At 42.4% G+C, this 12174-nt stretch overlaps 1 protein-coding gene across 2 annotated transcripts in view; it reads left to right on the forward strand.

Annotated features, from left to right (window-relative positions):
• Window positions 1–5927, forward strand: part of LOC109771745 (probable cytokinin riboside 5'-monophosphate phosphoribohydrolase LOGL9) — a 189202-nt gene extending 183275 nt beyond the window's left edge. Inside the window, exons 1-6 of one of the 2 annotated variants that reach the window (XM_020330445.3) lie at window positions 4124–4479; window positions 4580–4677; window positions 4865–4895; window positions 5057–5227; window positions 5312–5455; window positions 5674–5927. In XM_020330445.3, coding sequence (XP_020186034.1) covers window positions 4294–4479; window positions 4580–4677; window positions 4865–4895; window positions 5057–5227; window positions 5312–5455; window positions 5674–5778 — 735 coding nt within the window. In that variant the 5' untranslated portion in view covers window positions 4124–4293 and the 3' untranslated portion in view covers window positions 5779–5927. Of the gene's footprint in view, window positions 1–4123; window positions 4480–4579; window positions 4678–4864; window positions 4896–5056; window positions 5228–5311; window positions 5456–5673 lie in introns of those variants that run through there. The other variant, XM_073498105.1, reaches the window with a different exon arrangement.
• The last annotated feature ends 6247 nt before the right edge of the window (window positions 5928–12174 follow it).

Below are 12174 nucleotides of genomic sequence, written 5' to 3' on the forward strand. Positions count from 1 at the left end.
CTACGTATCCATCGGAAAAGTGCGTACCGGTGCGTGGTGGTTCTTTAGGTACCGGTACGTCGTCAGTGCGTGTACGGTGTGCCGCGGAATGGTCGGAACTGTTCGTGAATTTTTCTGTCAAACTGTGTGTTCGTCATCCTGTGTGGGCATGTGTCTGCGTACGTTTGTACGTACCCTCTGTACTAGCTTACTACAGTAGGCTAGGACCTAGGAGTACTGGCTGTCGTTCGACGTGGTGCAAGTTCAACTAGTAGTACGTGAACGCCTGGCAGGTCGTAGATCAACGAGTACACGTCTTCGGGACACGGTTAGTTAACGAATGATATTAATTCTCCATAAAAAATGATATTAATCTCCCCAAACAAGGGATGTTCATCAATTTTTTTTAACATATGTTCATCAAAATTTACAAAACTACATCTTTCTATACCTACCTATACTAATAAAGGGATTAGTGCACCTACCCATCCGTCATCAAATTACTCACCAATGCCACCGGTAAGTGGCAACAAACAATTCTTTTTTTCTTTGAAATCGTTGCCGCCGCATTTGATTCATGTACAACTATCATGGCATGCCTCACAAGCAAACTAGAGCCTGACTGGTACAGCCTTGCTCTTCCACTTGGGGAACCTGACACTAGTACAAAACAGGGCTTTCGTCACAGCGCAATATTCACATTAGTCCCGGTTCAGTCACGAACCGGGACTAATGTGAGCATTGGTCCCGATTCGTGCGGTTAAGGCATTAGTCCCGGTTCACCTGGGCCCTTTAGTCCCGGTTGGTGGCACCAACCGGGACTAAAGGACATCCTTTAGTCCCGGTTTGTGGCACCAACCGGGACCAAAGGAAATGTGCTGCCCGCGTCGCGGCCAAAGTTTAGTCCCACCTCGCTAGTTGAGAGAGCTTAAGAGTGGTTTATAAGCGCTGCTGCGCCCACCCTCTCGAGCTCCTCTCAATTGCAGGCTTTCGGGCCTAACCGTACACTGTGTGCCTGTGGGCCTACTGGGCCATCTGCGGGCCTGAATCCTGGCCCATGGTTGGGTTTCTAGTCGTATTCATGCCGTGGTGGCCCACTAGATGGCACTTTTTTTTCTTTGTTGCTTTATTTATTTTATTTTGTTTCTACTTACAACAAAATAGTTACTGTTGCTATTTTTATTTATTTTATTTTTTAATTCTTTTTGCTTTTAGGTCACAAAAATTATAAACTTTCTGTTAGTGCCATTAGTTTTCAAATTTGAATTCTTTGATTTTGTTATTACTGTGTTTTATGATTCTATTCAAAAACAGATTTTGTTATTTTAGTTTCTAACAAAAAAATCTTTATGATAATGCTTTTTGCTATTAAAATGTCTAACAAAAACATTCTTTATGAAAATTCTTTTTGCTATTAAAGGGCCTATCAAACACTACCCCCCCGTGGACCGCCTTTTCAGTTTTAGAAAAAACAAAAGAAAATGATGGAAATATCAAAAAAATAAAATAAAATAAGTTTCCCATGTGATATGTGGTCTAGTTGTTGGGAAAATTAACAAATATGAATTTCGACTTTATTTGCAAAATCTCTCTGGAATTTCTTAAAATGGGCATAACTTTTGCATACAAACTCGGATGAAAAAGTTTTTTATATGAAAAATCATCTACTCGAAAAGTTGTTGGGAAAATTAACACTAATATATTCAAAATCCTCAAAAACCTAACAGAAAAAAAGATACGGGGCTTTTAAGATCTGGAGAGGCAAAAAAATTCAAAAAATTTTAAATTGTGGTCAAACTGTGGTCAAACAATGGTCAAACTAATTATTCTAGAATATTAGTGTTACTAAATAATTATTTCAGTTTTTTGAATTTTGGTCAAATCTGGTCAAACAGTGGTCAAACAATGGTCAAACTAATTATTCCAGAAATATTAGTGTTACTAAATAATTATTGTTTTTTAAAACAATAGTTTCAAACTCAAACAGTGAAATGTGTCACTTCATGCTCAAGCTAAATTCCTGAGGGTTAATAGAATTGACATCTAATATTGTCAGGAAAACAACAAGTGCAGACCGGGAAGTTAGATGATTTGGAATGATGAGGGGTGATTAGAGATTAGAGGATAAATTGAGCAGTGATGAGGGGTGGTGATTAGAGATTAGAGGTTAAAATAATTCAGAAATTTGAAAATAAAAATAAAAAATAAAAAAATTTGCAAAAAAAAGTTTCAAAAAAAAATCATAAAATTTCCTTTAGTCCCGGTTCGTGTAAGAACCGGGACTAAAGGGGGGAGGCATTAGTAACGACCCTTTAGTCCCGGTTCAAAAACCGGGACTAAAGGCCCTTACCAACCGGGACAAAAGCCCCCTTTTCTACTAGTGTGAGTTCGAGTCCCAGTTCTCCTTTTTGTTGAGAAACGCTACCGTTCACCCGACGACTGAAGCAGTGCGTGTCAACCGCCTTTGGGGCCGTCAGATCCGATTTTGATCGAACGGCAATGCTGCCATCTTCAACCTTTGCAACTCTTGCAAAGCAAGAAGTGCAATAGAGTGCTTGTTGCAAAGGTTGCTTGCCACGCCCATCACGCAACCAACCTTGTACGCGTGCCACGCGTCCCTCATGGGTCCCTTCCTTTACTATGTCGTACCCAACAAATGTGAGCCACTTGTATTCTTCATCCTTTTCTTCTTCCTCCCTTTTTCAACGCATTCGGTACACCACAATCACGTCGGCCTTCAGCACCTTCCTGCCAGGCCGCCACGAATCGAGGCCTCTGCCTCAGCGTGACCTCGACCACCCTCCTTCACGCCCGATGGTAATCATGCCGCCCCTACTAGCCCCATGTCGGTAACCTACATACTCTAGGCCGGCCACCAGCAATGTTTGAATCCTCCTTTACGCCTCCATGTCCCGGCCTCCAGCACCACCGTCGCGTCCATCAAGAGGTCAGAGACGAGTTTCTGCAATAACGACACTGTTGCAAATTGAGTCGGGGAACGATAAAGGGGATTTAGTTTTCTACAAGAAGCATCTTGTTGCAAAGGGCTGAGCGCAACATTGTGATTGTTGCAAAGGGGGCACCAGTGGAGTTTCTATAACATGGGTCTAGTTTCTCATAGGCCTTGTTTCAAAGAAAAAATGGCACGGTGGGAGCGCAACAAGTCTTGTGTTGTAAAGTGCCGAGCGCAACATGGGCCTTGTTGCAAAGGCTGGTGCACACTCACGCGGAGATGATCAGACGGCTACTGAGCTCGCCATCCAACGGTTACCAAGGCGGCAAATCTTTTCTAAACATCACCCGGCAACGTGTAACACGCCCCCTTTTCTGCCTTTTTATTTGAATTCCGGTTGGCGTAAGATAGAGATTCCTCGCCCAAGCGACATCTTAGCAGATGGGCTGTACGGTGTTGCAATATCTGCCCAATTTAACATTTCTCTTTTTTTTGGCAGATTCAAGTACTTTTTGAAATATTCAGATCTTCCAAACCCTAACACCAATTTTAACATGTTATATACGGAAATTGCTTGGAAAAATATGCATATTCCAAATACAATATTATCTTGCATGTCCGCCATTTCTAAAATTATGTTTATGATGCACCCTTAATTAATACTTTCCTTTATATGGGGTATTTAAAAAATGTCTATTATATATGTTTCCTACAACTAGGTAGTTATTTTGTTGTCTAGTAAATTGGACACAATTTTAGTACATATAAAAAATCGTCCCACCTTTATGTTTTTGCACAACACTAGTTATGATGTTGTTTCAAGTACAACATCCTGAGCGATTTTAAGGGATTTGCTGATGTATTTATTTTTCTCCCATTGCAACACAGAAACATGTTTGCTAGTAAATACAATACGATATATATCACCATGAATGGAATGATACTAATTTTCATTGGTGCTTATGCTTTTTATAAGCTTGATCAATGATTATAACGTTTCGCGAAATCTATATACACTATATTTTAGAAGTACTAGTATAATGCTCGTGCGTTGCTATGAAACATAAAAAATGCATACATCTTGAAAAGCAACGCACGTAATGTTGTTGACCTTGCATACCACCCATGGACCTATCCTGGACGCTCGTCGTCATGCACTGCAACATCCCAATTATCAAAATGAGACTTAAAATGAAAGTGATATATGTACTACCATTCATCACGAACTCCCGTTCCCTTGCGCTCCCATGCCATGATATATACCCATCGACACCCGCCACCAGCAGTCCACAGTCCACACGCGAGAGCACAAGGCACCGCCCGGTACGTACGGCAGTCGGCAACCAAGCTAGCTAGGAGGCATGCAGGGCGGCGGCGGAGGGATGGAGGAGACAGCGGCGGCCAAGAACCGCAGGGGCGGTGTTGGTGAGGGCGCCATCGTGGAGGTGGAGGGGCCTCGGTTTCGGCGAGTGTGCGTGTTCTGCGGAAGCAGCTCCGGGAAGCGCAGCAGCTACCGCGACGCCGCCGTCGAGCTGGGCAAGGAGCTGGTACGTAATCCCTCAAGTTAATTGCACACGTTTTGTGCATGATGTTTAGTTAGTTAGTTAGTTAGTTATAAGCATGTCGGGCATGCTTGTGTGGTGGCAGGTTGCTCGTGGGATGGATCTGGTGTACGGCGGTGGCAGCCTGGGGCTCATGGGGGAGGTCTCCGAGTCCGTCCACAAGGCCGGCGGCCACGTCATCGGGTGAGTCGACACTTGCATTATTGTCGATCGCCTGGTTTCTTTTCTCTCTTTCGCTTCATCTACTAGTAGTAGTACTGTAGCTACCTTTCTGTCGACACTGAAGTTTCTCCGGCCGGCCTAATTAACAGTATCCATGTCCAATTAAGTTGCTCACGACGGTCGCGTTCTGCTTTTCTTTGATGTGCAGCGTCATACCCACCACTCTCATGGGCAAGGAGGTACGATCGACGTCTCGACACCCAACCACAACCACATGGGTCGACGATGCATATATGCTAATTACAATAGTTTGCACTATCCCACGAGCTTGTATTACTCATGTACTGCTCTAGTTAAGTAATCCTTGCATGCATGCATGCAAAATGGACTGATGTTGCAGATCACCGGGGTGACGGTGGGGGAGGTGGTGGCGGTGTCGGGGATGCACGAGCGGAAGGCGGCCATGGGGCGCAACGCCGACGCCTTCATCGCGCTGCCCGGCGGCTACGGCACCCTGGACGAGCTGCTCGAGGTCATCGCCTGGGCGCAGCTCGGCATCCACACCAAGCCAGTTAAGTTACTCATCAAATAACTGGCCTTAGCTGCTGTAGTTAGTTACAAGTTGGCTTTGCTGATGGCGGATGGATGGGTGCAGGTGGGGCTGCTGAACGTGGAGGGGTACTACGACTTCCTGCTGGCCTTCATTGACAAGGCGGTGGACGACGGCTTCATCCGGCCCGCCCACCGCCACATCTTCGTCAGCGCCCCCGACGCCCGGGACCTCGTACGCAAGCTCGAGGTACGTACTGTTAATCTACTGCATGCATGACTAGCTAGCTGGGCGTCCGTTCGTTTTCCGTATGCACAACGGCATCAGCGAGCTTCTTCCCAGCGAGCTAGATAGCTGCTTCTACTCTTTGATTAGTAGTCGTCCTAGCGAGCTAGCTAGCGTCGAGCTGAAAAGTTTCCACGACTGTTCAGTACGTAACAGTTGACGCTAATTCGTTTGGGTCGCAGGAGTACGTGGCGGTGGAGGAGGACGACCCGGCGGCGCCCAAGCTGCGGTGGGAGATCGAGCAGGTCGGCTACAAGGCCACACTCCACGCAGGGATCGCCCGCTGATCGATCGACACTTGATTAATTACGCTAGTCACCTACTCTCTCATTGTACCGCGCTTTAGCTCCGGTGCGTATCTCTAGCTCGTTAGAGTTTTACCAATGTGAGGATGAATTATATATCCCAAAAGCTATTCCATTGTAAAATAGAACATTTTAAATTTCTAATTAATGGTATCACTATTGTAATATATTTTTTCGTGTAATGTTCATCAAATTGTCTATAGGACACGTGTGGCCTAATAAACCGAAAAATAGGAAGTACTTAATAATTTTTTGTACTTCACTTATCATTTGCGTTAATTTATTAGTATTACTATCACACGTACGGCACGCATGCATGCGTAAAGACGCAAGCGCTTATACATACATGCATACACTCACCCTTATAAACGCACGCACGCACATCCTATCCCTATAAGCACCTTCGAGAGACTGAGCCGGCATATCATCTTAAGATTTGGGAAGTCACTGTAGGTGCTTTGTCGTCGACGGGAACGTCTCCTCCCATTAAAAGGCATCGTCGAAAATCCTGAAAAAAATTCAGAAATAATGCGAGCACCAGGACTTGAATCCTGGTGGGCTGGAGATACCACTGTGTCTCTAATCATCGAACCACAGGTACATGCACGCATCGCGATCGCGTGTGAAACTTGGGCCATGCGTGTGTGTAAGTACGATCAGGTTCCAGTTTGTGCTTGCTAATAATCGGCGCGACAACATAAGTTGACTGAATTTGCAACTTGGGTAAGTCAATTTTATGGCTGGCGTACGGAAGTGTGTTTTGTGTCTACTTTGATGATGTATACCTGGCTGGAACGGTGGTGTGTATTGTGCACGCCATAATAATAATACTCTCTCTGTAAAAAAAATATAAAAGCATTTAGATCACTACTTTAGTGATCTATAAACACTCTTATATTTTTTACGGAGGGAGTAATCCTTAAATATTTGTCTAGCTTAATTTACGCAATGAGTTATTTTCTTTCTTTTCGATTGACGGGGTATTTGCAGGTGAATTTGTGTTAGTTAGTTTGACCTTCATGTTCCAACTTTCGAGCCCTTTTGGGCTGTTTGGCGGCCTGTATGGTGGTAGGTAGGCTGAATGTGAAATGAATCTTTTGCTTCGCGTGGTGTTTGTTTGTTTGGGTTGCATCAGATTCCTGCATCGCATGGTTTTTAAAGCACCGCCATCTAGTTGAGGAGCAACGGCCAAATCGGCATTTCCACTCATGCAGCCTCGCATGAACCATGAGGTGAAAAATATTCCCTCATTCTTTGTGCCTGGCTACATTCTCCTCTCACAACACATGATGGAATATTTTAAAAAGTAGTACCTTTTTATTAAATTTTGAAACTACAGTTTTGATTTAATTAATTTCAAATATGCGCCATCATGGTCCTCTATTGTTCGTCCTCACGTGGGCGAAGAGGCCTATTTGGGTCAAAGATTGCTCTTCCTTCCAACAATGGTTGAAGAGTCAGTCTTCCTTCACCACATGAGCGAAAAGGTTACTACCTACATTACCAGACACAAAATAACATTCCCTTCGACCTGGAGCTCTCCTTGCTGAACCCTCGCGCCAACTCGATTGTATCGATGACAAAAATCAATTCAGATGAAGAATAACTTAAAATGTACATCGTGGAGAATGAATTCCGCCGATTAGTATACACCGACTGTCGCAAGCCTACATCGCGCTCCTTGAGAAATATTCCAATTACACTCACACATCTACACATCTAGATGTTGCCGACCTCATAGTGCCTTATCGTGTTTCGTCACCGGGCACGCACACCATGACCATTGCCATCCTCGGACGTGAACCAGATGTTGTCAACACCGACAATAATAACAATATAACTAGGGGTAATATCTAGGATGTTGATTGCATCCAGATGAGTACATGTATGCAATTAATTCGAAATTTTCTCACCGAGCGCGATGTAGGCTTGCAGTGGTCAATGTACATTGAAAGGCGAAATTCATCTTGCACAAATCGACGATTCAACGTTGCTCTTCATCTGAGTAGATTCTACTCATCGATGCGATCCTGTGGTGACGACAAAGGTTTGACCGGTAGGAGCTGTGGTGTATAGGACAGTGTGTAGAGCTGGAACAAAAGCTGGTAGCTTGTGAGCCTAATGAGCGCTCGATAGCTCGGCTTATTAAGCTCGTAGCTTGCTTCTTAATAAACAAAGCACATCAGTAATTCAAGCTCGTTAAGCTTAATGAATGCGCTAACGAGCTTCATGAGTAGCTCGTTCGTACAACACGCCACATATTTTTATTTTACGTGACAACACTTTCGTAACACCACGGCCTATCTATTCAATTTAATCGACCCAATCTAGCCCATATGAGCAAACAAACTACTGCACCTTCTTCTGTAGTCACCATCTTCCTTTGTAAAAGCCACACTACACTCTTTTTTCGTGGACTGTAACACTTCATAGTCTATTAACGAGTGCTTTTGAGCACTCATGAGCTTAACGAGCCTCAAACGAATAGAGCCGACCAGGGTTTCCTGCTTGTTAAGGTTAACCTTTTTTTGCAAGAATGTTAAACTTAACCAGCCGAGCCATAATGAGCACAAGCTTATCGAGCCGAGCAACTCGTTAATCTACCACTAACGGTGTGTGGATGTCCACTCTTGGTGCGTTAGAATGAAGACCCGTTCCTCCTTGTTGGGAAGAGTGATGTTCAGCCCAAATAAGGATGAAAAGGGCTTCTTCGGCCCACGCGAGGACGAAGAGTCAATCTTCGGCCCTGCAAAGGACAACCAGGGCATAGATTTGAAATTTATTGAATTGGAACAATAGTTTTGAAATCTCATAAAAAATTAATAATATTTAAAAATTTTGCGAAGCACCACTACCAAATAAGAACCATGCATGTCACCAAATCCCACTAACCACCATGTAGATGACCAAACAAAATGCGTAGGCCATTTTTTGCATCGTTTGTTCTCAACCACGCTCCGGTCAGCCCGGCTCATTTGCATATATAATGCAGTCTGGCTGGATTGCAGTCTACCAAACAGCCAATTTCTCGTTGGCTAATTGTGTGTGTGCGTGTATGTACTGGAAGTGGGGGCGTATAAGTCATCTTATGAAACCAAACAATTCCAAAACACTAAGTCAAAATCAAATAATCTCAAAACACTTAAGCGCGGTACATTAACATATATGAAGTCATCTATGATACTACTACTATGTTACTTTGCACTATGAAGATAGTAATTTAGATTAGTGTCATATGGGTGACACCAGTATAAGTTACTCCCGCTATGACCAGCCTTGCACCTTGACGGAAGGAGTATTATTTTCTCGATCTGGCTCCGTTTATCTGTACACGTGGCCTATGCATTAATTAACTGACCGAGTACTCGAAGGATCGCTCCCTCCAAGTGCAGACGCTGCAACGTGGGTACCTGGCAGCAAGTACCTACCGACGGGACGGCCATCGTGCTTGTTTGTTTCGGGATGCATTTCCCCTCCGCCTTTTACTTGTTCCGGCCGGCTGGTGCCAGCCAGCTCGCTGCCCCTGTCTGCCTCCAGTTCAGCTTAATTAGCTGGCCCTTTGTTCTTCACTGCATCCTGCTGCGGCGGCAGCAGCCAGCAGCGCCGCGCCGTCGCCACATTACTTACTCCACCACGCACATACTCGTACGTAGCCAGTAGCTACGTACGTTCGTCATGGTGCGAGCACTGCGAGCTAGACCTAGCATAGCTAGGGAAGCTCTGGGTGGCCTGTCGAATCGAATTCAGGCAGCCGGGCAGGCGGACGGGGACGATGGGACAGACTCCTCTGGTCCGTTGCAGCTTGGCAGACCCTCAAATTCTATGCTGCCCCCCTATGTATCGAGACTGATTGTACCTCTGTTGCTGCTTTGCTGGACCCAAAAGTGAAGAACCTGTAAGCGTCGTTTCTCTATTATTGCTGATGTGAGAGAGAGAGAGAGAGAGAGAGTTGATGGGTGCATTCCAAGATGTTTCAATCAGTGTGGCGAGGAGAGAAAGGAACGAGATAGCTCATCAGTTGGCGGCACATGCCAGGAAATTTGGAGATCAAGCGTTGATTGCTCATATACACCCCATGCTAAGAGCTATCCTCCACGCTGATTGTAATGTGATTCGGGGTGTTACTTAATATATGGCTGGGCCTTAAAAAAAGGGATGCATGCATGGGCTCCATCTCTCACTTTTTCTAACTCTAGTACACACTAGGACGCATGCATGTCTATAACAATATATCTCCTCTCTCCCTATCAAAATCCATCACTTTTATTTCCTTTTGATGATTTAGATGGCTCATATCTTTTAAACCAACATTTTGTTTGTGAAAATTTTCATTTGAATTCCTAGAGATGAGATCTTTAGAACAAGACCGCTCTCAGATATATTTCAAACTAGTTTAAATTTCACAATTTTAGTTCAGCGTGTGAAATTGATTATTTCAAATATATTAAACAGGTATTTTTCATACATATATGAAACAAAATGATGTGTGAAGCTGATATTTGTGAAATATAGCTTAAATTGAAATATAATATTTTGTGAAGCTGCTTATTTTAGTGTGTCAAGCTGACTGAAGCTGCTTATTTCAACGAGTGAAATTAGGTTTTGAAGTGAGCTAAGTGAAATAAATGTTTTGAAATGATTGAAATTATTTTTTTAAATGAGTCAATTATTTTGAAATAAGTGAAATCATTTTTCTAATTGAGAAAAATACTCTTTTGAAACGGGTGTAATAAATTTTTAATGATTCAAACTACTTTTCTAAATTGAATGAAATCTATTTTATAAGTGATATTTTTTTTAAATAAGGGAAATCTGTATTTTTTACGAACGAAATAAACTTTTTTTAAAATTAGTGAAATCAGTCTTTTGAAATGAGTGAAATATGTGTTCCAGAATGAGCGAAATTAGTTTTTTGAAATGAATGAAATATGTTTGTTAAAGTGAGGTGGATCGTTTTTTTTAATGAGTGAAATATGTATTTTTAATTGAGTGAAATAAGTTTTTTCAAGTAGTGAAAAATTCAAATCACCTATTTCAAATTGTGAAATAATTGAAATCACTTTTCTGAAATAGTGAAATTGTAGAAATCACTTTTTGGAAATAGTGAAATTGTTGACATTACTTTTCTAATTAGTGAAAACGTATCATATTTTATCAATTTTGGTTTCATTTTAAAATACTGACTCAACTGAAATCACTTTTTTCTAAAGAGCAAAAAAATTGTAATCATTTATTTGAAATAGTAAAACTGTTGAAATAAGTGAAGCTTTTGAATTCCTCCTTTCAAAAAAAAATCTTGAACTATATACCTATAAAGTTGGCATAAATTTCGTTGTGGCAATGAGTAGCGGATGCTTCACCGATGAACCGCTAGAAAAACGAAATTCATGCATGACCCTCCTGATCTCTGGTGGCCCAGATCTGCCGGCGTTGTTGCGTGAGGACGACAGAAGTATGTGCGGGCCTACGTATGCATCGCGAAAGCAAAGACCAATACCTAGTGCGTATGGCGGCTTTTTACGTCCATCAATATGGCTAGTCACAGTCGTGAGTAACTTAGACTAGTGTCGTGCATATGACACTTGTCTATGTTACTACCTTCATAGTGAAAAGTATCATAGAGGTAGTATCATAGAAGGTTACACTTATTAGCTTGTAGACTCATATTCTTTTGGGAAGCTCTATGGATGGTAACATATTATATTACTACCATCATCTCTTTCCTCATTTCATACTACTAGATGACTCATTGCACCAATTGGCGCAAAGACCAACTACAACCTGTAAGTTAAGCGAAGTATTTGAAATATTTTTTTCTTAATTGTCTGCAAATGATTATGTTCATATGCAATTTCACCTCTATAAATAGTATTGAATGCATGGTTCCTTGCTCTCCAAAGTTTTTGCCTTCCAATTATCAAGTTCCGTTCTTCCTTCACAAGTGCTCCTAAATTTTTTGATGATATTTTCTCATCTTCTCTAATCTTCTCCATATACTTCTCAACTATGTATCTGGTAGTAAATGATCTCACTGACCACTTCTTTAACATGTATGCTCATCCCTGAATGTCTTTACGATTGTTGCCTTTGTCCTTTATCATATGATGAATAAAGATACCAAGGACATCCATCACAACACTTAGCTCCTAGCCTTGCCCTATCTTTTTTCTAGAAATGTAATTCCCAATCTCTCTTGCAGTTGTACTCCTTAACGGCATCTTGCACAACTCAACTAAGGCTTCCCAACATGAAACTTTGGCTCCTTCAGATCTGAGTCAATGAAATGTGGCAGATTGAACTTCATATCCTCATCATCTCAATCAGAGAAACCACATAATTCATCATATGAATTTTGTTCTTCTACTACCTGCTTTCCTT

This window comes from Aegilops tauschii, chromosome 5, assembly GCF_002575655.3.
Source record: "Aegilops tauschii subsp. strangulata cultivar AL8/78 chromosome 5, Aet v6.0, whole genome shotgun sequence".
NCBI classification, from domain to species: Eukaryota; Viridiplantae; Streptophyta; class Magnoliopsida; order Poales; family Poaceae; genus Aegilops; species Aegilops tauschii.